The following is a 26,863-nucleotide window of genomic DNA, read 5'->3' on the forward strand; positions in this document are numbered from 1 at the left end:
AAATGAATTAAGGCCTCAGGCCTGGCACATTTCTAGATTATATGTGTATTGTAAGCATGTATTGCAGTTATCCTTCTATGCTCTAGTCTTTAACACAATAGATTGTGAAGACGTCGCGCTTCACAAAGCTTAAGACCGTCTGTAGACTAAGCAACAACTCTTAATGAGCACAAATACTATGCAATGTGTATGAAATACTTCTGGCCGTACCTGTAATAAAAGTGAACATAATGGAAGGATCCTCAAATGAACATCTTCAATAAACAACTTTAATGCAATATCAATACTGTGAGAAATATTATTAGATGAAATAATGCTGTAAAGAATGTTATTAATGCAATTATAATGATGCAGATTATATGGCAGCAATAAAAGAATTTCTGTATCTCCACAATACCTCATGATTAAACAAGTCCAGTCGTCTTCTTTCCAAACTCTTTAGGCAACTTCTCAAGACCATTATGTTATTATTGAGGTACCTCTTTGAATGACCTTCCTAAGTAACCGTTGTCCACTTCAGGTTTTGAAATAGTAGGGCTTTAGGCATTAGTACACTTGTAATAAAGGTTTACATCATACTCTATTGTGTTCATACATCCCTCAGCAAAAAAGCCAAACAGTTCATGTTTCTCTTTTCCAGCTCAACAGTGATTCTGCTACGGATGACACTGCATCCAACCATGTGGATTCTTTGCAGCAGTCCCAAGAGTCCTCCAGCAGTGCCATGACGGAGGAGGCAACTGTCCTGCCCACTCTGCCCTCTGCACCCTCCCTCCCTCGACTGGATAGTCCCATGTTGGAGATGACCCACTCAGACAGCACCAGCAGTCAGCTGCCTGAGGTGCGATGAATCAGGAGCAACAATAAACTGTGGTGCTCGGGTGCTTTTTAGCCTGCCTTTTTCTTTTCGTTCATTTCGTATCTGCTTTTGCTGTATTTGTTGGCCTATCTGTCATTTAGACAAACGATCAGCTACCTTTAGGGGGTTTTGGACAGGATGGAGTAAAAGTGCTGGTTCTGAGGGACTGTCTGGCTGCTGTCGGGTTAAGATCTATATATGCGCGTGTGTGTGCATGTTTGTGTTTGCTGCTTCTGCTGCTTCTTGCTCTTTCTTTGTTACTTTGCTCTGCATGGTTGCTGAAGTCTTAACTGTGTAGCTCTTGCAGCCTTAATAGTAGTGGGGCTTGATTGTATGATTTTGGGAATGGTTAAAAAATTAAAGCTCACCTCAGGTCAGCTGTTACTGCTCACCTCACCTACAATAACACAGCAACTGACCCTTCCAACTAAATCCTCCATTTAAAAACTTGTGAAAGAGACACCAGCTCCTTAATCCTCGGCAGATGCATGTGTGAGTATGAGTCCTTTATAAGTGGTGTCTTAGTTTTACAAGTGCAGTTAACTCAAAAGCTAGCCAATGAAATTTGCTATGATATTAACATGCCATAGCTTGCCTTCTGTATTTACTGCTACTGACATTTATCACTTCCACTAACAATGGTAAGTATATCATTTTGTTCTGATTTGCATTTGCATGTACATGGCATTTTGAAGTTTAACATATTTCAGCTTTATATCCGTATAATATGAATAACCACTAAATTCATTGGTGTGTATAGTGCAAAACAGTTCTCTATCAGGTTCCCCTATCTATCCCTCAGTGACCTCTGTAACTTTTAGGAACACAACCAAGCAAGTGGTCTCAATATCATCCCAAGGACATCTCCCCCGTCACAGCCCCAGCTCTTAGTGTAATGAGCTCTAGATAAAACCATCAATAGTCTTGCTCATTCCCTCCGGGATGGCCATGACCACTTCTAAAAGCTTTCTGTAATATAGCTGCTGTCTCTGTGATGTACTGGCTGTCTGCCATGCACAGTATCCCTAATGCACTGGACTTTGAATAATAAAGAAAGGGAAAACAAAAAGGAAAAAAAGCAAAGACCTCTTAATTAGAATACCCCTGTGCCATCTTCAGCATATCAGCACATAGGAACATATCGCTCTCTCCTATTAGCGCGTCTACCAACTATGTATCGGCATGTCCTCCTTTTACATATGAGTCAGTTAGATGCTTGTAATACTAATGTTTTCTATAAATTATGGCCTGGCTTGATGTCTGCCTACAATTTATTACAATGACTTGGTTCATTTGTTAGGTTGCTAATTCAGTCCACTAGTTGTTTCTGTAGTTATGCAGTTGTCTATAAATCAGTTGTCATGTAGATGTTATGAGTCACCACCGATTAATTTAATTCATTTGTGGGCCTGTCACTCCCTGACAGGCGACGTTGCTGTTCTGTTAGCAGTGACGTCAAATTTTCAGTGGCATTTTTGTGATAAATACTGGGTGATCTTTTTTTCTTTTTTTTTTAAATAGACATTAGCTTATGACATGACATCTAGAGCAATTTCAGAGAAACTGGATAGTGCAAAAGGTACAAAGTTAAAAGTCCCACTTGTGTAATTAAAGCTGTGAGCTTTGAGAATAGGCTACAGTGGTCTTAATTCAAGTTTTATGAGAGGCTCAACTGTGAATCTGTGTTTTATGTATCAGTGTTGGCGGCCACTGTTGAAATAAAAATATTATTTTAATGGATGTTTTGTAATGTGAAAGGACCTGCCATGCTGAGCCCCCCTTCTGCTTTGATGTTACAGGATGCTATAAGCATGACGGCGGCTGACGAGCTGAGCAGCAGCGTGAGCGAGGACACAGGGTTTTGCAGCGCCCCTCCTTTGCCCTCTGACCCCCAAGAGATGTGTGACCTCCCAGACTCACGGGACCCTCAGGATGCTCAGGATCACCAGGAGACTCAAGACCCTCAGGAGGACTTGGATCCAGCCCCCCCTCCCCCGCCGGCCATAGACACACCACCAGGGCTCCTTTGTGAGGACGAGTCCCAAACGGTGCTGCCTCTTTGTCTGGCATCAGAGACGAAGCAGGATGCAGATCCAGATCCAGACAGCACCTGTGGGTCTGTGTGGGAAGAAGATGTGACACAGGCGCTGAAAGAGCTGGATGAGCGCTGTGAGGAGGAAGAGGCGGACTTCTCTGGGATGTCCAGGTAGGTGTTTCAGAGTCTTTCTTTGTATTCATACTAGAGATGGACCGAGCCGATATTACGTATTGGTATCGGTCCGATACTGACGTAAATTACCGGATCGGATATCGGAGAGAAATAAAAAATGTAATCTGATCCAAAGTATCACAAAATCACCTCACAAAACGCGCTACTTGGCGTAACCCAGCTCGGCGCATCGGAGCAGTGTGTGTCACGTGATAGAGCGGCTGTTGTCTGCGAGACAGACCTCCGAGAGAAGTAAAGCAAGAGTCTTAAGTTCATCTCTGAATGTTTGCATAGTATTTCCACGTTAAGCTTAACAACTGATATATTGAGCCACAGCTGGACTGGCCATCGGAGTTCCATATTAAGGTGAAAAGGAAGCGATTTGTCCCTTACTTCAGCTAGAATAAAAAAAAAAATAGGCACAAAGCTGGAGTTATTCTGTCTTTGCTGCGCAGTTGCATCTACTTCTCTCATTCCAACACGTTCTCACTCCCCCTCCCTCTCCGAGCCACAGCTGTAAAAGCTGCTGGTCATGATATCCATTTGGATATGTAGTGAGAGGGACACATGTATATGAAACCAGGAGACGTCCTTACTGAATCATCAGAGCTGAAAAGGTGATGGAGAAACGGGTTTAACTTTTAGGTGACATGAATGAGTTGAAGGGAAGTTATGAACTGTTTCTGAGAGACAAATAACACCAGGATCCTTTTCTATGTAGCTTACGGCTGGTAACTGTGCAGGGGCGGGTCTAGCAAAGTTTTATCGCGGGCCAGGTAGGGCATTAACTGGGAAAGGGGGGCACAAAGAAATATTTTTCAGTCTGCAGTTCTGTTGAAGAAAGAAGTTGAATCTATTTAATTATTATAGAAAAATAATTGATTTCTGTGCATTTGTTTTACACTTGAATTAAATTAAAGTTGATTACATCGATTAAGGGCGGGGGGTGGTTCCCTTAATATTTTTGCTGGGAGTTGGCAACCCTCTTAGTTAGGTAGGTAAGTACTCTTTAAAATACCAGAATAGGGAGGATGGTATAGGTTTAAATTTATTAGATTGATCAGTGTTGCTAAACTATAAAATGTTTTGGGTGGAGTGTATTTTTTGCATACAGGTATAACAGCATAGCTTCAGTCTCTTGTTTTTTAAAACTTGAGTATGAACTTATACAAAATGCAGCAAGATATTCATAAAAACCAGTTTTATTGATTACAAAATAAGCTATATCGGATTCATATCGGTATCGGCAGATATCCAAATTAATGATATTGTATCGGACATTAAAAAGTGGTATCGTGCCATCTCTAATTCATACCACTGTATTAAAGAATTTGAGAAGATCTGAGAAAATGCTGGATGGCTTTTGTGCCAGTTTTGCCAGTATCATGTAAATCACCTTTTACCTGAAACCCAAAAAGCAAATATTGATCGATAAGAGACATTTAGACATGCAAAGACATACAGTTTTAATTTCCTTTTGTGTTTGAATAAATGGTGGAATTTATACCAATTTGCTGAGCAACTGACTGATAGCTCATCAAGTCATTGTACAGTTGGTTTTATTTTAATTTCACACAGTCTAAAAATCTTTAATTTTTAGATGGTTTTTACAAATGACCTTTTACTAATAAGTAATGGAACTGTCCATTTAAGAAGACTGTGTCAGACAGCTCCCATTTAAAAATGTATTAAAGTAAAACAGCTGACCTTTCATTTTAATTGTAGACTAGTTTAGGTGTGGCTGAAGAAGATATGGACTAATCTACAGTGCATGACTAATCTAACTTCTTTGACATGATTTAGATGGTGTGATAGCTAATTTCTTTCTTGGCGTGGCCTATCAGAACTATGCGTGTGTTGGCAGGCTTCAGTTCATTCCTAACACTTCAAGGTGGGCCAAATCTGATTGGAGGACAGTTGTAAAGTCAGGGCTTTAAACTGCTCTAAAGCAATATTAAGAAGCACTGCTGAACAAACTAGAAAATAGAGACTCACTCGCCTCCATGTGTAACTGTACTGAAGTTCTTTCAATTAACAGAGACACGCATGCATGGAAAGCAATTGTGTGAGTAGCTTAGAGTGACTGAAAACAGCAGGACACTAACCAGTTAGTGTAGGTGTCTGTGCATGAGGATTTATGTGAGTGGGAGAGAGTAAAATGAAACAACTCGGCAACGTTTTACCTCAGTGGGTTGGGAGCTGGCTCTGCTTGCAGTACTGTGTGTGTGTGTGCGTGCGTGTGTGTGTGTGTGTGTGTGTGTGAGTCAGTATGTGTAAACGCCTAGCTTGTATAGACCTCTCTGCAGTCCTGTGTGGGATGAGTGCAGTGCGCTAGTGCTGCTAACAGTGGAGCTGCAGACGAGGGGAGAGAGTACGGGAAAGAGAAGCGGTAGTTAGGATGAGGACAGAGACCGTGTCCGTTGCAGCGCTCGGCAGCGCAGGCTTTAGATACTTATATTCTGTCTGCTTCTTCAGGCTGTTTGGTCCCACAGGCCTGTGAGTATCTGTGTGCGTCTGTGTGTGTGAGAGAGCGAGAGAGAAACAGACACGTCTGTGTAATGCTAAAATGCTAATCGCTGTTATTGTGAGAGCACTGCAGCAGATTTTAGCTCTCGTTGCACTGCAGCAGAATTTTCAGTGAGGGAGGCAGAGATGCAGCAATGTGAGGTTGTTTACTTGCTGCGAGTGACGACATGCGCGTGTGTATGTTTACTTTTGTCCTTCAGTGAAAGGGGGGGGTGGTATAACATGTCTGACTGCTTATTGGCCCCCGTGTGTGTTTTAGCCAAGATGAAGGTGACGCAGACGGCTTCCCAGAGATTCAGGCCTCTCCGCCCCCTTCGCCCTTCCTCTCTGCCATCCTGGCTGCATTCCAGCCAGTTGCCTATGACAATGACGAGGATGCTTGGCGTTGCCATGTCAACCAGATGTTGTCAGACACAGATGGGTCCTCGGCTGTTTATACTTTCCACGTGTTTTCCCGACTCTTTCAGGTAAATGTGTACCACATTTTTTGGGGGTTTTTTTTATGTTCTTGCAGTTTTGACTGATAGGACTGCTCCTTATCTGTTTCATCTTGTGTACAAGTAAGCTTATTTCCGAATGATCTTACTTTGTTTTCTTTTTTGTGTGTGTGTTTTTCCAGAGTATTCAGAGAAAGTTTGGCTCCATTACACATGCATCTGTTCGCTTTCTCGGGGAAAGGCTCCAACGAATGGGTAATCAGTTCCTTAGCTCCTTGGAAGTCATGACGTCTCGCTCGCAGTGTCCCACTGTGTTGCTGGATGCAGAGACGGTGAGGCTGGCCCGCATGCTTGTCTGTAATCATTCTGATGCATCTGATAAAGCGAGACTCCAGTAATGCTGTAGCAGTTACACGGCTGGATTATTTTATATAAATGGTTTATGTCATGCTGAGTGTGTGTGTGTGTCCTGGTGTAGATATTTTTGTGTAGTTTGTGTTATGCCCAGTTTATTTATGATAAAAATGAGAAGGGAAGTCAACACAGCAAAAAAATATCTAATCTAATTTTTATGTACAACAAGTGAAAGAAGAATAGGTACCATATTAAAACTGGCTGTGGCTTAAATTTGTGGTAACGGCAACACAGTCAAAGCAAATGAAAACCAATTTGTCATTCAGGAGAGACCAGCTAACACTAACACGAGGCCTTGGGGCCATTATGTGTATGTAGTGGATGTTTTTGTGGCTTAATATGTGTGGTGTCCTGTGTTGTTGTAGCTGGTCTCTTGTGGACTGTTGGAGACTCTGAAGTTTAGTGTGCTGGAGTTGCAGGAACACTTGGACACCTACAACGCCAAGAGAGAAGCAGCAGAGCGTGTAAGCCATCTTTATCTTTCTCCGCATCCACATCTCTGCCTCTTTATCCTTGTGGAACCTTTTCCCACCAGACATGTTGTTTCACATCCTCTTTATTTTTAAAACACGTAAAGTGGTTTTCATCTCTATGCAGTTTCACTGCAAAAAGCCAGGAGAACATAAAGACGAATAGCTGATGTTGCACACGATAAGCCCAGTCTGTCTCATCAGCAGCTGCAGACACTGAATCAGTGTTCAGTATGAGTACATTCAGCTGCCGTTAGTGTCTGCATCACCAGTGAGAAACCATGCTGAAGGGATAAAAATAACCCTCAGCTCTCCTAAATCAGTTACAGAAGGCCAGGCGGGAGAAGCTGTGAGGGGTTGGAGCTGGGAGGAAAAGGGAGGGGAAAAAAGAGATGAGATTGCAGAGAGCTCTGGGATGCAGGGGCGCTAATTGAATGAGACGGCAATGTTCCCTGGAGGGCTAGATACTCTGGATGCTCTGGAACAGGCCTTCTTTAATTCGCTAAATACAACGCACATATTAAATCTCCTCCTTTTATTATGTACACACACAAATGTAGATGCATATGTCCATGGGGTAAAAAAAAAGCCTTGTAAATGCCTCTGTTTCCAAGTTTCTCTCCTTCCTCTAAGCCTTTTATGTTTTTCTCTCCTGTTTTGTCTCCTGCCTGTTTACGCAGTGGCTCGAGAACTGCAGGAAAACATTCGGGGACAAAGACAGCAGCCAGCGACCCAATACTCATGCACAGGTAGGGATGAACACTTTTACTTTACAATGCATGAATTTGTTTGTCATACTTATTCACCGGTTTGACTTTTGAAAGTGTTGCACTGCAGCTGAATCGGTAACGTCCAACTGAAATTACACAGCATTACAGACATTAGAGACATTAACGAAGTGTCGTCAAGCCAGTCAAAGCGCATCTCTTTAAGAAAACCATGTTGGTTTAAAAGAAGCGAGAACCTGCACCAGCTTTTCTGCGGATACAGGATAATGTTACAAGTTACTTATTAGTAAAAATGCAATGATAAATTTATTTATCAATGAAACATGTACACAAAGTAGAACATTTAGCTATGAGCTAAACAGTTACTGTCAGCAGTGCACTAAGGGATTTATGTACAAGCATGCTTTGGTTGCATGTGAGTAAACAATGTAAAGAGAAAAGGCGGCATCACATTTCCTTAAATGCCTTTGATAACCATGAACATGTAAAGATGATTGAAGATTTCGTTTTTTATTCACTTATTTTATCTCCGTTAAGGAAATTCAATTTTTGGCCCGCATATCCGCTAATTATACCAGTCGTTGTTCTCACAGCGCGAAGAAAGCATACCAGCTAATCATTTTGAGTCAAACCATGATTACAAAACTTAGGTTCATATCAAACCCGAGACGTTAATGTGCCGTTACACTAATTAGGTCTTCAGCTGCAGCATATTAAAGGCATGTGAATGTATCAGTACAGTCATTTAGGTTTCAATGAGCTTTAATTCCTCAATACCACAAACAGCACTTTCCATTCCCATTAAATGGCCCTGTGTCTCAGTCAGCTACCAGTGCTCAGCCTCCCAGTTGCTGCCTGATATGCGCTGGAAATCCCATTTGTGTTACATGCCTGTGAAAATGTGCAAAATTCTTGTTACATTTCTAGTAACAGTGTTACTAACAGTGCTAGTGTTGCATTAAAACACAGTTGCATGACATCTGCAAATTAATTTTATTTTTGAGTTTTATTTCTTCTATTACAGTGCACTCATTTAGGCCTGTCTGTGCTTTTAAGGACACTTTTGAAGGAAGTTTGATGTAATCATGAGTTGTTAATGATTACCTTAAATTGTACTTACTGATAATAATTAGCTTAATGAATAATTAAGAACTTCTGTAACAGCCTCTCTATGCAGTTTATTCAAACATTTTCCAGTCATTCTGTTTATTTGGTGGTAAACTGAGATTATGTTTGATCTTTCATTTAACTAGTGCCGTAGTTTTATATATGTGGCGCCAAATCAAAATAGCAGTTGTTTTAAGGGGCTTTATATATTGCAAGGTAAACACACTCTACAATTATAGAGACAAAACCCTAACAATCAGACGGTGCCCTATGAGCAGCCCTTGACAACAGTGGGAAGGAAAAACAAAGCTATATCTTACATAAGGTTTACATTACACACATGAAAGATCGACGGTTCAATTTAGCGTACTCCTCATGCAGGTAAATCTAAGGTTTGCATCCTGAACAACATCCGGGATAATGTCTGTGCCAAATCAAACATGCAGGTTCATCTTCTGTGGGGACCACTTGAGATATAGGGGAACAGCTTTTCTTTTATTGTGAAAGGCAAGCAGAGGAAAAAAATTCTTTAAGTAACATTTCTGTACTGCTGTGGCAGTGGCGCTGTCAGCTGCCAGTTAAACATAAACCCTGAGGGCAAGAAGTGTTTCTAACAATTTGCCAGCAACCATTTTTTATAGCTTTGGGTGATAAACATGTTAACAGTAGATTTAAAGAAGATGTGTAAATAACTTTTGTCTTCAACAACATAATTGCAACTATGACTTCAGATGGACTTTTTTAGACTTTTTTCCTCAATTCAAAAATGTAAGATTTAAGACAGAGTTTGTACCCTTGATGTATTTGCATGATCTCTCACTGCACGTCTTAGTCTGTAGGTTTCTCTTACACCGAGCTCCTTGGACAGATCTGCGGAGCTCCCTCTGTGTTTGACATTCACACAGATGTTACCTTGGGTTAAACTGACGCTCTGTTTTCAATCAGAAGTATCCAGAGGTCTTTCACTGCCTCCTCCTTCCTCTCTGCGTAGCCACCGTGTCTTTTCTGCCCGTCATCGCACATGCTGTTGTTCACCTTTTCAGAATAAGGGTTTCTGTTACTGCTGACGTGAGCTCACATTATCTGACCCGTGTGAAGGGAAGATGATAAAGCACTGCTCCTGCTCGTCAGGTCACTGTGTCTCAGCTGTCATGTTAAAGCTCACTAATTCTTGGTCTTTCTCTCCTTCTGTTTTGTTTGTTTGTTTGTGTGTGTGACCTGCTCACCTTCTTGCTTAGCAAATGGAAAATCTAGCAGTAAGTGGTTCTCATATTATAGACTTAAATAATGCTGCCAACCGGACAAAACACTGACATCTCATCTTTCTGTGCAGAAACAGACTGTGTTCTACCCCCACCCATTTCTCTGTCTATGTTTCTGCTTGATTGGTCATGTAACCCAGCTCAACCTCTTCATCCACCCACCCAATCATAACGTACCGTGTTATCCTGTTTGCATTTTTTTCTGTTTGCTTGTTGCACTGATTGTGTCTGCAGATAAATTCATCTATCTATGTGTATTCAGTGTAGAGTTGCCACCTGATTTCAGAGGGGCTGCTCCGTTATCAGTAGGATATGATGGCTAGAGAGTCCAGTGTTGTTAGGTTTGAATTCACTTTCATTTTGCATGATTCCATTGTTCCATTCCCATTTGTTCAAATCATTTTCTCCCATTTCCTCCGAGATTAGGGGCTTAACTTTTAGTTTTCCCACACCTCACTCATCAATTCTATATGCTGAGGGATCAATGAGATGATGCCCTAGGTTTTCTAATTTAAGATTTCACCACTAATTCTAGCAGTAGGGTCATTCCATGAAATATCAGCCAGTATTTCGCATCTGACCCCATCAGAAGCAGCTGATTTCTTTTTTTTGTTTGGTATCTGAAGCTGTGCAGTATGTACCTGCACGCTATGACATTTTTCAACCCATCTCCATGTACTTCATAGTGTGCAGGTAAAATTTTGCATCCCTTCACTAAATAAGCTAAAGTTAATATAATAAATAAAATCATCTGATTCTGCTGACTCAGGTCAGGTGGGACCAATTTTTCCAATTTGGGTTATTTTATTTGGGACGACCCTATAGTAGACTCACCATGGTCCAAACCAAATGGCCCTCCGTGTTAACTTTTTCATCTCTTCCTCTAACCCAGGATACCCATCTGTCTAATCATGTGATCAGAGTGATTCAGTGCAGGTTAGATCATCGCTTTGCTGAGATGTGACAGTGTGTTTTTCTGTCTTCTGTCTCTGTAGGAGCTCGAGTTATGTCGGAGGCTCTACAAATTGCACTTTCAGCTGCTGCTGCTGTTCCAGGCCTACTGCAAGCTCATCAGCAGGGTGGACACCATCAAGAGAGAGGCCGAGGTGAGAGACACAAGGTTTAGCGTCTGCTGAGTTAAAAGTTTGTCCGTGCGTTGTTATATAATCCATTTTGGGGGGTTATTCCATAGTTGGAGGAACTAGCTGCTGCTACTGAGGTTCAGCAAAATTAAGAGGCTCTGGTGAAAAGTGACGTTCAATTTAAAGCTTTTCAGCTTTGTTGTGTGGGTACACTTTTATAGATGGAGAACGTAAAGACTTGCTTGTTCAATTTTAGGGTTTGTTTGTTTTTCATTTAGATTCTTGTAGTGCTGTCAGCGTCAATCTCATTAAAATTACGTTAACGCCATAACTGAATTAACGGAGAATTGCCGCGTTAATGCGGTTATGGCGTTAACGTCAATTTAATGAGATTAACGCTGACAGTGCTAGTTTCTTGTCAAATCCACAGGGAACCACTGCAAAACAGTATACCTTAAAATGTATGATAGTTTTCCTTGTTTCAGTAACACTAGAGAAAAAATACATTTAAAACTTAAAATATATATAAAGACAGCTGGAGTCAGAAAATGCAATGAAAAATGTGCAAAACAAAGGAACACAATTTGATTGGATAATTATTTTCCTTTACCCACGGGATCGATAAACAGGCTTTACTAAATCTGTATTGCAGTCCATCCTTCTCTGAGCTGCATCTTAATTGTGCTTTAATTTAATTTAGACATTTAATAAAATTAAATTATTTCCCGTACTGAGCGCTGAGGTCAGCTAGTCCAGGTAATATTTAGTCTGGGTTCATTTCGTTCACCTCCCGAGGAAGATCTGCTTGTGTTATTTGGTGCTGTGACAATAATCCTCCTTTGTCTCCGTTCCTAAGGTTACCAACATGTCCGACGAGCTCACTATCTTAGAGAGCTGCCTGAAGGAGGCGGAAACAGGAAATGATGGTCAGGAGGATGTGTGCATGTCAGACAATGCCCAGACGAACACCGAGACAGCCATACAGTCGCTGATTGAAACCCTGAGAGCCAGAGACTTCAGCTCTGCTCTCACACAAGTCAAAATCTTCAGGTAAGATAAACACTACAGTCAAACAAAACAGTGGCTTTAATCGGTGACATAACAAGGCAATACAGTGATTAAGCCTCCTGTGTAAAAGGCCCAGTCAAACATTATTTAACAAGTAAAAAGTTGTTATTTTTAATGCACTCTGATTCCTGGCTGTTTCATTCCAGTCTCGTGCTTCATGTCATTGCGCTTAAGGGCTCGAGTTACTAACTGATCCTCACGGGTTCACTCAGACACAGCATCCGTTCAGTTTGGTTACTACAACATGGAAGACAGCTGCAAGTTTGCTCCAGAAAAACATTTTTTGTTAACATAATAAGGATGTTCTTTGGCACTGTCACATATTTTAATATTGCGATTTTTGGATGCTGCAGATTAAGTTCGGACTAGGACATCCAGCATGATCATTTCAAGTAAGAAGCCCAGATATAAGATAAAAGGAGGTTAAAATGCACTCCTGTTTCTATCGCATATCATTACTGAAATGTTCAGAGGCAGAAGCTCCTTTGACTTGGCAGGCCTGCTTGTGATGCTTCTTGGCAGTTATTTTGAAGATCCCATCTAAATGATGAGATTGGATGTTCACTGGGATATGAAAGCAGTACGTGTAGACTCACCAGTCACACAGTAAACAGTCGTGAAACCTTTGGCTCGCTGCCTGGTGATGAGGCATGAGTCTGTGAAGATGAGGGACTGTGCATAAAAATAATTGCTACACCCCCTTGAAATAAAGTTGCTAACAAAAACCGTGCAATGGTACACACCTGTAGCATTACCTAAACAATGAGTGCCTAGAATTTAATACTGTGTTCTTTCTAAAGCTCAGTGAACTACTGCCCAACATCGCCCAAAGTGCATTTGTTCACAGACCTGAACATGTTTTCAGAGGAGTCGACTAACAAACCCAAAGCACCTCAGGAAAACTGTTTATCCAGCAGCTAAGAATGTGTTCGGTACAATCCCCTTTTCTTCACATCTCTTCTTCATCTCCAGATCTCTGTGGCCCAACGACATCTTCGGCAACGAGACGGACGACGCGGTCCAGACTCTTCTACACATTTACTTCCGTCACCAGACGCTGGGTCAGACAGGCTGCTTGGCGGTCGTAGGCCCCAGCAGAGACCTGTCTCAGGCTAGCAGCCGCCTCATGGAGCTCAACCTGCAGATCCGTGAGGCTCTGAGTCAGGCGCAGACCTGCCAGACCCACACCGACATAGTCAGCACCGGACTGTAAGCCTGAGGCACTGCAGGCTGGACTAGACTGGACAAAAACACCCCTCTCCTCTACACCTCCCCTCAGCTGGAGTGTAGACGGTGAGGGGCGGAGGACAAGAGAGACTCCACCTATAAAGGGCTAAAGGATGCGTGGGAATAACTGTGACTCTTAATATATATTATTACATGTATGAATGCTTAAAGCTAATATCTTTTCCCAGACTAAGCCAACTCGCAAAATTCAGTTGCAATAAGTCATGTGGTGGCGTGCCTGGGAAAGAATAAGAGAGGGCGCTGTGGGATGATAACTTTTTTTGTTGTTGTTGTTGTTGTTATTTGTTTTTCTCTTTTCGCTGGATCTGATCCGAGGGGCCCCGTCGTACCGAACGGATGCGCTCCTCGGGGTCTGGACTGGGAGTCGGCGTCGAAGCCTGGGAGGCAGTCCAGAGGAGGTGTCGTATGTGTGAGGACGCACCATCAAGATTCATAAGCAAACTCAGAAAGTCTTTGAGAAACCGAATAGTTTTCAAACGCATGCTGAAAGAGAAAAAGCACTGCAAGAATATTTTTTTGAGAAATGTATTTTTTATTAGAGCTAACATCCTAGGTTGTAAATGTTAGGATATTTAACATGTTAACCCTGTGGGAGACGTTTACCTTCAGGGAGTGTACAAAGAGAAATATATCTGTTTATTGATCTGCTCTGAGAGGAGAGTCCCCTTCAACAGGTCTTCACGCAAAACTCACTCTTTAACCAAATAAGTAGATGCCTTTAGAGACTCTTGACTGTGTGATTATATATTGGATATTCTGGTATACGCTCACACACAAAAATGCATATAATTGCACACAAGTGCGGACTGGCTACAGCTCATTATGGAAACATAACTTATTTTACTCTGTATATATTTTAGAAAATGTATAGTGTAAAACCAGTATTTTTTTTTCCCCTTGTACTTTTGTGTAATGCACTGTTCATCCGATTAGGATGTCTGTATAAAGCTAATGTGATGAGAAAGCCAGAAACAGGTTTGAGTCATTAATGGTCCGCTCCACCTTTAGTCATCCAATCATACAAATTTCCCAAAGGCTGCCTTGGTTGGTGGTTGTGGTTTCAAAAGAGGGAAGCGATGCTCGTTTGGGACAAGCCACCCGTCCGCCTTTGGCGGCGATGGAATGGGAGATCAAAACAAGCCTCCATCTCCTCTGCTGGATCCCACCAACCCAGCCAAGCCCCACATACATATGCATTCCTTGTCTCCACTGTGATCTTTTTGTTAGCAGCGTAGGCTCTGCTTAAAGCCTTACGAGGGAGGAGATGAGGTTTGAATCTGTCCATGTAGGTCGATCATGTTGCAAAGCGGCGCTCATCCACTGCTGCGTTTTGATCCTGTTTATTTATTTTCTGAGGGGAAGCGGGTGTCTGTACTCTCACAATGCCCCTACTTGCTGCTGTGACTGCAGGACATGAACCGTTATCTGAATGCTTCTTGGACAGCTTGTCATGGCACATTGTAACAGTCACTGTACTCATTCCTCAGAGCTTCTCTTTTTCTCCTCCTGCTTGTCTGGTACATATGAATGCTGTTCTTATTTAATGATTATTTACCTGGAAGATATTTTAATGTAGAGCTGCATTATACATTTTTTCCTTGTTCACTCATACCAGCCTTTTCTGGATCAATAAAAACCTTACAGAATGATCTTGATCTTCAGTTAGTAAAATTGAAAGCACCATCTCCATGTGTTTTTTTCTTGGACTCTGCCAGACTCACTGGAAGTTTAAAAAAATATATACTAATTATCTTAAAATACCAGATAGCCGGGAGTTTTTTCCTTCCCACTGTTGCCAAAGTGCTTGCTCATAGAGGTCATATAATTGTTGGGTTTTTATTTGTACAGTTGATCCTACAATAATAGATACAATATAAAGTACCTTGAGGCAACTGTTGTGATTTGGTGCTATATAAATAATATTGAATTGAAATTCTGCAAACAAGATGTGCTGCATGGGCACACCCCCATCTGCTTACCAGTGTGGAGGTTTTAAAAAAAAAAAGCTACATTCCCAAATCCACAGGGGCGTCTGTGGCTCCGGAGGTAGATGGTTCTCCTGTCCCAGTATCTTTGGGCCAGACACTGAAACCCAGATTCCCTGTGGTGCAAGTGTGTATTAGAAAGCACTTAAGACACTGGGTAAAGTGGTGAAGGGTTTTAGTAAAAATCCCTGTACATATGAACCATTTAAATCCAATCCGTGCTCTTTGGCTCTGTATGGTCTCATCACTCAAAAGTCATAGCAATAGCCAGAGTGAGTATTCATAGCTACCAGTGACCGTTTGGCTAACAGATCTGCAAACAATTACGAAGGAATGGGTAGGATACACTGATATTCAGAACAGCAGATTTTATTTTTTTTTAAGCCAAGTGTTTAGTCTTCGACCCACCAGTTTCAGTGTCTTTGGTGCCACGGCAACCTAGTTTCCAATAATTTGATGTCAGTCTTAGTTTATTGCACATGTTCAGGTTTATGTCAGCCTGATTTTAGACAACAGGATTCTCCAAGGTGCTGCATTTGAGTTGAGATCAGTGACAGTTTAAGTGAGCATGCTTACAGACCGAATGCAAGCTAGCCGTTTATTACATCGTAAAGCACATGCGGTGCTTCAGTTTCATCAACACAAAGAGAACTGGTGTGAAATAAAGTACAGAAACATCAAAAATACATTTTGCATCCAAGATGCCATCGTTGCACCAGCAGTGGGTTCAAGATGCCCCCCACGTACAAGTTGTGCCAGCATACTGAGGACAGTTCGGTCGAGACGCTCCTTAGATGATGTACTTGAAGCTGAATGTGCTGTCGCAAGAGAGCCGCTTGCCTTTGCATCTGCCGCACAAATCCTGTCTGTGGGGTCGTTTGGGATCGACGTGTCGTTGTGTTACTGCACAGGAACAGCGTGCTTTGTTGCAAGTCTGAGGAGAGAGGAAGTGTTAAGTGGAGACTAACAAGCCATTCAAAATCCACACAGACAGATTAGGACTTACATGACACGTGATGTCCTCGACACGGTATGGGTTGTATTCCTTTTGGCATTTTCTACAAAACTGTTTGAAGTAAACCTGGAAGATAAGCAGAGGACTCAGATACTTTCTAGGCAGCAGGTCTCTGGAAGTCAGTCATTGTTGCACTGAGGACTTCCTATGGTGGACTCTTGATAAAGCACATTTCATCTTTGGAGGACCTTAAACAGAGCTGCTCACCTTGTTGGTGCCCTGAACACACCACACATAGGCACTCTCCCATCGCAGATTGCAGTCTCTGCAGTGATAATATCCATATTTCTGTTCCAGAAACTGAAGGACAAAAACCAAAATTAGTTCAATGAAATCATTAGAAGGAATCCATCCAAAAATAAACCATCCACATATGTTGTTTGAGAGGAGAACAATCCGAGTAGCCATGATCATGACACTTGCAAAGGGGGGCTAAACAAATATACTTTGAGTTGATTGTTAATTAGCAAATTAACTGAAACAGATTAAACTTTATAGGTAGCACACTGACAAAATTAGAAGCATATTTTCTGGATGATGTTCTAAACAGAAATTTGCCAATAGTTTTGTTTGAAGACGGGTCTCTGATAGATGCTGCCCTCAAGTCTGGTTAAACCAAGGCTAAAGAGCTGCTCAACTTGGGAACAACTTTAAGGTCGTTAAGGCTTGGGCAATACCTAAACAGTATCCAGGAAGTGGAACAAATTAAAGACTAGTTTATAAGGACAGTGAGTATTTTAGTGCCATTTTCGCACTTATTTGGGGACAATACTACAGCTTCCAAACTGGACGTTCAGTTCTGAAAGAAAAAGAAATGCGCCAACCCATGTCCTTGAATGAGCCATTTAATATACAAGGCAATTTCCAAGCAGTTGTGGCGCAAACGTTCTTCGAAAAACTGCCAAGTATGAACCTCCCGGTGCGTGATTAACTCACCTGGAACCGCACACGCGCTTTGCCCTTCGAGTCCTCCGCAGTTGGCTGCGCATCCTCACTCCTGGCCAGCTGTTTGGACTTGAGCTTTTTGCTCTGCTCTGCTCGCTTTGCGGTCTTTTCATCCCCACCAGCCTGGCTGTCTTCGTCCTTCCCCTCGGTGTCCTCGGAGGGCTCGGGCGGCTCACCCGGGGGCTCACCGGTCTGCACCGTCTCACTGGAGGTTTCCTTATTGTTGTTATTTTCATCGACCAGGAAGGAGGTGACGCTCCTGTATGCTATCGGGGAGTAGACGGCGAGGGTGCGGGGGTAACGCACACCGCCCGTCGCTTTGGGGCTGCCGGGCGTCGCTGGCTCCTGCTTCCTTTTGCGCTGGAAGTCCCGCTTCATGGCCAGAAGGGTGCGCGGGCCAATGGAGCACTGCACCGAAGCGTCCTTCTTCGGGTTGACCTGCACTGCCACATCCTTGGTGTTCGCCTTCCTGAGCCTCGGGGTGAGTTTGGGGTTGATTTGGGACAAGATGGACTTCAGCTGTGCGCGCTGGTGGTTGTTGAAGGCGTCAGAAGAGTCTCCATAGTGGGAGAAGTAACTTTTGTATTTCCACCCCGCGTCTTTAGGCCGGGGGTATCTGCCCATGTAAGGATTGTAAGAAGAATAGAAGTAGGCGTCCACTGGCTCGTCACCATATGTTGCCATGTTTGTTCAACCGGCCGAGGTTTTGCTGTAACTAGTTAAATAGAGTGGAGCTCTCCATTAGACCTAATTAAGATCAGGTGTAGGACGTCTCATTACAAGAAAGGAGGGGAAAGTAGACACGTGACAGAGGTGTGCCTGTTTTGTGTTTATACGTCTTTAATTGGCACAATTTTTACAGTACAATTAAGATCAGACTGTAGAGCACAGGTAAGCTAAAGTTTTGGCACAGGCTTGTTGGGAAAACTGCACATGAATCAGTCTGATATGTTTTTAAAATGGCTTTTAGTCTCTCTTACACACACACACACACACACACACACACACACACACACACACACACACACACTTAAAGCATTGGAACGAAACACTGTCCTGCTTCACTAATGCAACTTTGAAGTCATGTTTCTTTTGCTTTTTTTATATCACGAAATGAGACATCAGTGGTTAGGATGAACGAGTTAAGCTCAGGACATAAAGCACCTTTTTAGCAATCATGTTAACATTTTACAGGCATTTCTTTTATGAATAACAGCGATGAAATGATAAATCCATCTGAACGCCTTAATCTGCTTCCCTGCGTCATAGTATGTATGGAAGGTCATAACTGCCAAAATTAAAAAATAAAGAAATTCGTCAATAAATGACTCAGTAATTAGATTATATGCTTTATCAGCGGTTGAAGTTTCCAGATTTATATAACAACATAGTGTAGTGGTTAACACATTCACCTTACATGTGCATGATCACCATTTTGAGACTAGGAGAACGCAGCCCTACCCCCACATTTTTCCAAGGCGAGGTCACACGCTATTGGATTCCCGGTGCTATTCCAAAGCCTGGATAAATGGGAGGGTTGAGGGAGGGTGACCCATTTAGAAAAGGGAAAGCTTATGTGTGAAGGCTAGCTACGCAGGTACTTTTTAAAACAAGATTTTTCCGAGTTTGTCTTTAAAAAATGTCTCCTTACACATGAAAATGCAAAACCAATCTCGAGCGCAGTCAAGAGCATGCTAAAGCAACAGGTGGTGATATAACCCCAACCTTCAAAAAATGTTGGCCAATCAAAAGCTCATAAACAATAACACGGCACAGAGTCTGCGAGGAGCTAAAGGTGCACATCCCTGCTAATCTTAAGCAAGAAACGAATAAAACACCCGAATTTCAATCAACCAATTTAAATCATACACATGTATCAAAGATGGACGTAACCTTCGGGTCTAACAATAAAGCCAATGCAGAAGTGCCAAAATATCTGTATCCTACTTGAAGACCACCAGATGGCAATAGCTGTGGTTTCGAAAAGTCATTTAATTCTATAGAGTTCTGTGGGAAAATTATTTTCTGATTTTCCTGCTGAGTTTATGGTCTCAATCACTCATTTCGGGTCATGCTAAAAATAAAAACCAAGGTCTGTTTTATAAGCAAAGCAGAATGGAAGGATATCTGTGGTATGTAGCTACAAGTCAGTGAGCGTTAGCCAATGAGCATCCATTTTCACAGTCAGACCGTTATCTCTTCATATGTGGATTTTTGCAACTAAGCTGGCGATTGCAGAAACCACATCCCCAGGATTCAAAATTGGACTTCAGAAACCAACAAGTGATGTCACGGTAGCTAGATCCATCTTTTATAATGTCTGCTTGGAGCCAACCTCACGTGGTCTTTAAAGGACCAGTATTAGATGAAGGTTTTATTACCTTTGCATTTGCTTCATTTTTCAGTCCTAGGAGTTCCCACTTGGCTAAAAATACAGTCAAATAATAGATAAATAATAAAAAGAATCATTAAATAAATGTAAAATAAAAGTCAAAATGAATGAAAGTAATAAAGTGGGATAACTATAATACCAAGTGACATGTTGAAAACAATAAAAACAAGTGTTTATATTATAGCTTTATTCATTTCTGTGTTTAAGTAATAATTTAATGTCTATTAATTGTGTTACTGAGTCATATATATATGTTTTTTCTTTTTTTTTTTCTTTTTTCAATTTGGCAGTTTTGGTCCTCCATAGAAGAGCAGCGATTTTTGTTTTTTTTATTTTATTATTTTTATGCAGATTAAACTGGAGTTGGATCAGGAGGACAAGGATCCAGCATGATAGTGTTTGGGTCGCTCACTGTCACCGCACCATATGACGGTTCAAAGTCCTCGTCTTCAAACCTTTGATAATTTATGTCCGTGTCCTCACCGTCCACCATGGGATCTGGTTTATGCAGGACCTCCCTCCTGTACATCCTGTAGGCCAGGATGAAAATCCCAGCCTCGGTTGCTTGGAACAGGGCGTAGAGCAGGGGAAACATGTACATCCCCCCCATCAGCTGAGGAGGGAAGGCCAGCTTCAGGATAGCCGTACACAGCTGCACATTCTGGCAGCCCGTCTCCAGAGACACAGCCCTGCGACTGTTGGGGGGCAAGTCAAAAAGCACTGCCAGCCCGTAACCTGCAGCGTAACCGCACAGAGGCATCAGCACAGCCACCACGTAGACAGAAGGCGGGATGGTGGAGAGCAGCTCTGGCCCCAGCATTGCTCCAGTAAGGATGAAGAGTAACACCAGGGTGAACAACAAAGACCACAGAGAAGCCTGCAAACACAAGAATTCAGCGTGAGAATTTTTTTTAAAAATATGGCGGCAACTTTCTACAAGACATGATTTTTAAAACCAAAAAATTTCGGTTTTTTTCTTCATTTGAACCATAAAGGCAATATCCAATCTGCGCAACCAATAATAACTAATAACATCACATTTTTATGTTGCTTTATTTATTTATTGTAAACTCCTTTTTAAAAATTGTGTACATATAATAAAAGTTTAAGATAGACTGCTTTCTTTGCACTAAGGGGACAGCATATAATTTCGTTGTGCTTGTGGTGCCCAACATAACTGTGTACTCTAACTGATGAGGCCCTCATGTGTCGCTTTTATCAGAAAGCACAGGGAGGAGCTCTTCCTGATATAGTGCCTCTGATGTCACTCTTCCAGCGGTCAGCCACCCCACTAGTAATAACTGAGACCAAGAAATACGCAATGCGCTTTTGGGCTAAGGCCCCTAACCAAAAGCACTTCGGCTGGAACGAAATGATCGAACGGATGTATAAAAGTTAATTGTTGTCAGATTACCTTTAAAACAATATCCGCCACTCGCGTGTAGCGGTACCTAAGCATAACTCCAAACCCAATGGGGATGAGGGTGCTGCAAAGTGTCAGTATGATGGCCCCAAAGGGCAGGAGGTTAACCACAGGGGTGTTGATCCAGGCTCGACTGTAGATCCAGAGGCAGAGCGGCATCAAAACGAGCGCCAGCAGAGTGGAGGATATGGTCATGATGATGCTGGGAGGAGTAGAGAAAAGAAGGAGTATGGTGGACGTGCAGCACGTACGGTGTTGGATCGTTTGAGGAAAATGTAGCAATGGCTTAAAAAAAGCATGCAGAACTTAAAAGTTATTCTTAAGTGTTGTTATTTCAGTGCGTTAATGTCAGAATTTGCGCACAAAACACTGTTAACACCAAAACCCACTTCAAGTCATGCTTAGGTGAGTAAGGGGATCTACCTTAGATTCATCTCTCCGTGCACAAGCAGAGACATAATATTTGACAAGTTTCCTCCAGGACAGCAGCCACAGAGGAGCACGGCCATCGCCGCCACATCATCCAAAGAAAAGGCTAGCGCCAAAAGAAAAGCCACTAGTGGCATGATAACAAACTGACACACCAGAGCCAGGAGCACCCCGATGGGTCGGCGGATATGGTCTCCGAGCTGGCTGACCTCCACCGTGCAGCCCAGCCCCAACATAGTGAAGCAAAGTACCAGTCCGACGAACACATTGATGCCGTGACTGAGCGGGGAGTCCCAGAAGGCAGGCATCAGGTGAGAGGTTTCCGTCGGGAGAACGGCCATAAACTCGGCTACAGTCCTGTAACCGCTGCCTTGGAGAAACACTGCACGACCGACCGCTCCTAATCCCTTCATGACACCCTCCTCCGGAGAATCCACTTGCTTTAAAGTAATAAAGTCCACCGAACCAGCACTTTGCGCACTTCCACCCGGCAGACTGGAGTTCTCCATGGCGCAAAAGGAGATCAGAAAATCTCAACCGTCGCCTTGTGCCTGTATTGGCTCGTGCGTAAACGATTCCTCTAGTGACGCACTGTCACTAATAAGAAACTGTGGAAGGTCCAGTAGTCGGGGTATGTGATGGTGCCATGGTACTGATAGTCTAATGAGTCTGAGTGGTGCCACGGATTGTTTCTGGGCTAAACTGCTGGAGGAAAGACAGCACAGGGTCGTAAGTTTAAGCAAGAGTGGCTGGACCAATTAATAACTACCACAATTGCCATTTACACTGAGCTCTGCGCTGTATAGGAAGAAAGACCCCGCAAACTTCAATCTTATTATTACACTCTGACAGTTTGCCATCCTGAAAAATGAGACTCTGTTGAGTGGTTGCTGTTTCGTCTCTCGCGTGTTCTGCAGAAGGATGGAAAAGATCCTTGACATTTATGGGAAATGTAAGTTGCGCTAAGTTAGTTACTTGTTGAGGTTGAGTAAGCAGAGACTGTGTTGATCTTTAAATTATTGCAGCAAACTGTGAAAATCCGCCCGCCCTTTTCTTTCCCCCCCCGTTTTTTTGGTCATGCTGGTCGCATTACGCACGAGTCCTCACCTCAAACGTTACGTTGCGCATAAGTCTTTTGGTTCAGTAGATTATTATTATTAAAATCAGACTTCAGCGTTTGACCTCAAACAAGAACTTGGGAACTCTGATTAGTGTTTTATAAATACCAACCTGAAAGCATATATATCACAGTGAATTTGTATATATATTGGTCAGATCAGCTGGAATTGAAATAATTCAGTTGCTCCCAAAAGTACTCCTGGTGGAGTCTGATATATTTCTTACGTGATTAAAGCGGGCTCAAGCTCACTCCCACATATATTTTCATTCTTGAATTCAAATAAGGTAGACATGTGTGATTCATAAACATTAAAAAACATTTTGCTGTGGCGCATTGAGCCTAAAATGCATGATGCCACGGAGCAAACCACACAGTTCCCACACCTCAACCTACAGGACTGAAAAGATTCCCTGGGTGCCAGAAAGCACAGGACACACCCAGAGGTCCTTGGTCTTTAATGGGCAGAGCAGTTACACAATATTACAGCTAATAGGATGAATATTGTTGCTGAATCTGCTTTTTATAAACCTGAAGCCTATATTTATTATTACATTTCAATTCCTGTAATACATAATATTTTTTATGTTGAAATCTTTTATCCATCAATATGACAAAGAAAATCTTTTAACAGAAATCCTAAATATGAGTGAGGTAAAACTTGTACATGGTAAATGGTTTGATCGTTGCTTATTTTAAACCTTTGTTGTGTAGACGGCATAGGCAGCACCGATGAAATATTGTGGTCTGCTGCTGTGACAGTGTGTTCTCCACAATAATGGTTTATCTTATTCAGCATCACTCATATGAACTGTCTTTGTTCTGTGTGTCTGCAGCACACAGGAAATGATCCTGAGTGAATCTAGCACACGAAGATGAGAGTCTGGAAAAAATAAATTCACTCTTCGGAGCTGAAGAGGGGACAGAACAGTCGGTGACTCAGGCTTTCAATCTCCTCCCCTTCCCAGAGAAACACACCATGTCCCCTCCTCAGCAGCAGCGGGTGACTCCAGGTACGTAACGCTGTCTCTGTGCAGAATACATAATGTGTCCCCATCAGCAGCTGGACATAGTGTATGAGACTAAAACAAAAGTACAGTACAAAATGAATAAATACTGTAATTGATTACAGCTGACAAGAGCAAAGAACAGTGCAAGCAAATTGTTTTGTTGTTGTTGTTTGCTTTTTTCTTTTAGAAAATATAAATGTTATAGTAAAGTGAGAGCACACAGAGACAGATTTACATACCCAGAAATAATTTTGACACAATATATGAGTGTACTCTATTAAACCTATTAAAACCATGGAGGAAAAAAAAGAGCCTGTATGAGTGTGACAAGTTGTATAAAATGCTTTGAGTGCTCAGATATTACAGTGCTATATAAGATGTGTTTTTTATGGCAGTTTTAAGTAAAAATCTAAATAAATAACATAAAAATATTCCCTTATGTACCTTCTTCTGGGCCTTTGTGCACACCCTCAGTTCATCCTCTGAAAAACATTACCTGATCTCAATTTCGGGCCCCTTAGTACTGACCACAGTGAACCATCTTCAGATGGCTGCTCCCCGCTGTATAACATGCCATATTGCAGAAGTGGTTTCTTGAACATGATGATGAGTTCACTGCCTCCGCAGTCACTTTATTTATTTTTTAGATACATTAAAGTGTCTGCTCAGTGTACATGTGGTTTAAAAACTGTCCTTAAATGTGTACAAACTCCACGGTGTGCAGCTTGTACACTTTGTGTTTACAAACAGTTTTATAGTTCCAAATTAGCAAAATTGCAAACAAGAAAAAGGAAAAGCTACATGTAAGAATACTTTTGAGCTTTTATTTGAAATGTGACTTTACACAGGGAAACCGAATGTCATGTTTGTGGATATAAAAAAAATTTCAATAACAAAACCTGTCACACAAAAGGTGTGGTATGTCTTTTTGCAACATTCGTCCTACAGCTTCCCACTGAATCTGAGCTTTAACAGAGGCACCTCTCTCTTTAATAAATAGTTTCATTTACAGAGCGAGTAATTAGATATAAATACAAAGGCGCGTTTAAAACATTTTTTTAAAGCAATTATAAATGTGTTGATTCTATTTAAAAAAAAAAACCAAACAGGCAACAAGCAAATCAATCAAGCAATCAGATGCAAAATTGCAAACAATGTTGGCAAAACCAAAAACTGGCACCAAGAAAAAAGAAAACATACAAACAAAATTATGTTCAAACTTTAAATTATAGGCACTAGTTTAAGAACACCCACCACATCAATCACCGGTACAGCTTCCCGAACACTGGCATGCCTTTTGATTCATTCTCATAGCATAAGAGGTAAAAGCCAATCAAAACCTAAAATGTATTCAAGACAGATTTTCATCATATTCCTTTTTTTCATGGTATGAATGATACACACTGATACATCTCTTATGGGGATTTGATAAACAATATCAAAGTTTCCTTGTTTTCATTGGCTGAATGGGTGAACAGGGACAAAACAGCTCTTTCAGGCTATTTTTCTCAACATTTTTTTTAAATCAGACATCAGTAAAAACTCAGAGCTAATGTTAACCTGGGGCCAGTTTCACAAAGAGATCTGAGACTCCAGTGTGCGAGGGTCTAAAATGTGCTCTTTGGCTGCCATATTTCTGCAACAGAGTCAATTAGCAGCTCAGGTCCAGTGATAAAAGTCCCAAATGAAAGGGCTTTTAACTTTAAGTGCTTACTTGAAGTGCTGTGTTTCTATTAAAAGCACAATTCAGTAGCTCAGAGTGGATCCCAAATTGAAGCTTGGTCTTGCAGCGGAAAGAGGACTATTATGAACAATTATAAATGAAATGCCTGCTATTGTCTGCAGGTAAGATAAATAAAAGCCCGGGTCACCAATGTGTAATCTAGTCTGAATTTCACAAAAAGAACCACTGACTTTTATCTAAAGGTACTTTTTGTAGTTATCTGCATAATCTAATTATAACTTTCACCAGCAGGGGGCAGCACATTCATGTTTCTGTTCCATTTTTTTAAATTTGATAGTTCTCTTTACCCTTCCCTATTTATACAAGAGGCTTCCCTTTTCCCCAAAACACCAGAGCAAATAAGCACGTGTTCCTCCTAATGATTAGTCAGGTTTAGGAAACGTTACGATGAGTCACTGCACCATCTTGTGGTGCAAAATTGTACCACAACATAATTCAAAGTACAGAATGGCCCAGATTGAGCTCTTAAACATAATTCAAAGGCAATGTGGACATAAAGTTAGAACGATTGTTTCTTCTTCTTCTGACAGCTTTGGTTCATTTTTATTGTTTTGAACCACTAATAAAAACAAAGATTTACAAAAAAGTACCTTTAGGTCAAAAGCGTCACCATTCTCCAGGGCTAACTTCAAATTATGTATTCACTCAGCGACACTGCTGATAAAATGATGTTCAATTATTTAAAAATAGTCCAGGACAAACTGGTTTATGTCACCAAGCAGAAAGCTGCTGGGCTGGGGAAAAAAATTGCAGTTCACTGAGTTGCAACTCACTAGAGACTCCTGTTTTAAAATAACCAGCAAGTTCTTTTTTTTATTAGTCAGTTTTATTGTTATCTTTAATTTTATTTAACGTGTTTTGGTATTTTTTGAAATTTTATTTATGTATTTTTTTTTTGCCGTCTTGGAAAGCACTTTGGTGAACCATGTGTTTTGGTTGGTTTTTTTTGTTTTGGTTTGTTTACGCATAAAGTTGCACAAACAGCTACAGCTTAGTTTTAGTCTCCTGGGGTCTTCCCCCCCCCACCCCCCAATTTAACTCGCTAATTTAAACTAAATTAAAATATGGGTGTTGAATCCTGACACATGCACGTGGAGCAGACTGCACATTTGCTAATCAGAGTCATTGAACTGAACCTACCTGCTGTTTGTAGCTTTAGTGCATTTTAAAATTCTAGTGTTGAATTACTCTGTTCCTCCTCTCTGAAGCAGCAGGTATATCTGTGAGCTGTACGAATGCTAGCGTTAGCTGTCAGCTTACCAAAAATCCATCTTTTACACACGGTTTTAGAACTGAGTCGTCTTTGTGAGACTGGCCCCTGTTCTTGAACAGACCACTTTAAGCACTTAAATGGAAAAGTATAATCTTGGCAAAACTGTGGTACGAGTCAGAA

The 26,863-nt window shown here is 41.6% G+C and overlaps 3 protein-coding genes across 13 annotated transcripts in view; 1 reads left to right on the forward strand and 2 right to left on the reverse strand.

Moving 5' to 3' along the window:
* fryl (furry homolog, like) overlaps positions 1-15,059 on the forward strand; it is a 74,927-nt gene extending 59,868 nt beyond the window's left edge. For 9 of the 11 annotated variants that reach the window (XM_086281744.1, XM_086281745.1, XM_086281740.1 and 6 more), the window contains 10 exons: positions 641-841; positions 2,659-3,065; positions 5,854-6,061; positions 6,214-6,363; positions 6,811-6,909; positions 7,596-7,664; positions 9,989-10,006; positions 11,008-11,118; positions 11,951-12,144; positions 13,135-15,059. In XM_086281744.1, coding sequence (XP_086137870.1) covers positions 641-841; positions 2,659-3,065; positions 5,854-6,061; positions 6,214-6,363; positions 6,811-6,909; positions 7,596-7,664; positions 9,989-10,006; positions 11,008-11,118; positions 11,951-12,144; positions 13,135-13,375 — 1,698 coding nt within the window. In that variant the 3' untranslated portion in view covers positions 13,376-15,059. The remainder of the gene's footprint in view (positions 1-640; positions 842-2,658; positions 3,066-5,853; positions 6,062-6,213; positions 6,364-6,810; positions 6,910-7,595; positions 7,665-9,988; positions 10,007-11,007; positions 11,119-11,950; positions 12,145-13,134) is intronic. The other 2 variants (XM_086281737.1, XM_086281747.1) reach the window with 1 other exon arrangement.
* A 689-nt stretch (positions 15,060-15,748) lies between these two features.
* On the reverse strand, positions 15,749-18,065 carry zar1 (zygote arrest 1). Its single transcript, XM_086281756.1, has 4 exons — positions 17,347-18,065; positions 16,618-16,710; positions 16,402-16,476; positions 15,749-16,329 (listed from the first exon to the last, which is right to left on the reverse strand). Exons 1-4 carry the CDS (start codon positions 18,037-18,039, stop codon positions 16,186-16,188), a joined length of 1,005 nt encoding a protein of 334 aa, XP_086137882.1. The 5' UTR covers positions 18,040-18,065; the 3' UTR covers positions 15,749-16,185.
* A 112-nt stretch (positions 18,066-18,177) lies between these two features.
* slc10a4 (solute carrier family 10 member 4) lies at positions 18,178-26,746 on the reverse strand. Its single transcript, XM_086281755.1, has 4 exons — positions 26,611-26,746; positions 21,594-22,304; positions 21,162-21,372; positions 18,178-20,624 (listed from the first exon to the last, which is right to left on the reverse strand). Exons 2-4 carry the CDS (start codon positions 22,106-22,108, stop codon positions 20,100-20,102), a joined length of 1,251 nt encoding a protein of 416 aa, XP_086137881.1. The 5' UTR covers positions 22,109-22,304; positions 26,611-26,746; the 3' UTR covers positions 18,178-20,099.
* Positions 26,747-26,863: the final 117 nt, after the last annotated feature.

Source organism: Aulonocara sp. 'chitande type north' Nkhata Bay, linkage group LG23 (genome assembly GCF_057382095.1).
Source record: "Aulonocara sp. 'chitande type north' Nkhata Bay isolate Kocher_YH1m ecotype deep benthic linkage group LG23, A_spYH_male_GT1.1, whole genome shotgun sequence".
Classification (NCBI taxonomy): Eukaryota; Metazoa; Chordata; class Actinopteri; order Cichliformes; family Cichlidae; genus Aulonocara; species Aulonocara sp. 'chitande type north' Nkhata Bay.

Coding starts and splice junctions, on each gene's coding strand:
- zar1 (XM_086281756.1), bottom strand. CDS start 18,039: ATGGCAACATATGGTGACGAGCCAGTGGACGCCTACTTCTATTCTTCT. Junction 16,711..17,346: donor AAGCGCGTGTGCGGTTCCAG/GTGAGTTAATCA, acceptor TTTGTCCTTCAG/TTTCTGGAACAGAAATATGG. Junction 16,330..16,401: donor TCGAGGACATCACGTGTCAT/GTAAGTCCTAAT, acceptor CTCTCTCCTCAG/ACTTGCAACAAAGCACGCTG.
- slc10a4 (XM_086281755.1), bottom strand. CDS start 22,108: ATGGAGAACTCCAGTCTGCCGGGTGGAAGTGCGCAAAGTGCTGGTTCG. Junction 21,373..21,593: donor CACGGAGAGATGAATCTAAG/GTAGATCCCCTT, acceptor TACTCCTCCCAG/CATCATCATGACCATATCCT. Junction 20,625..21,161: donor TGGCGGATATTGTTTTAAAG/GTAATCTGACAA, acceptor TTGTGTTTGCAG/GCTTCTCTGTGGTCTTTGTT.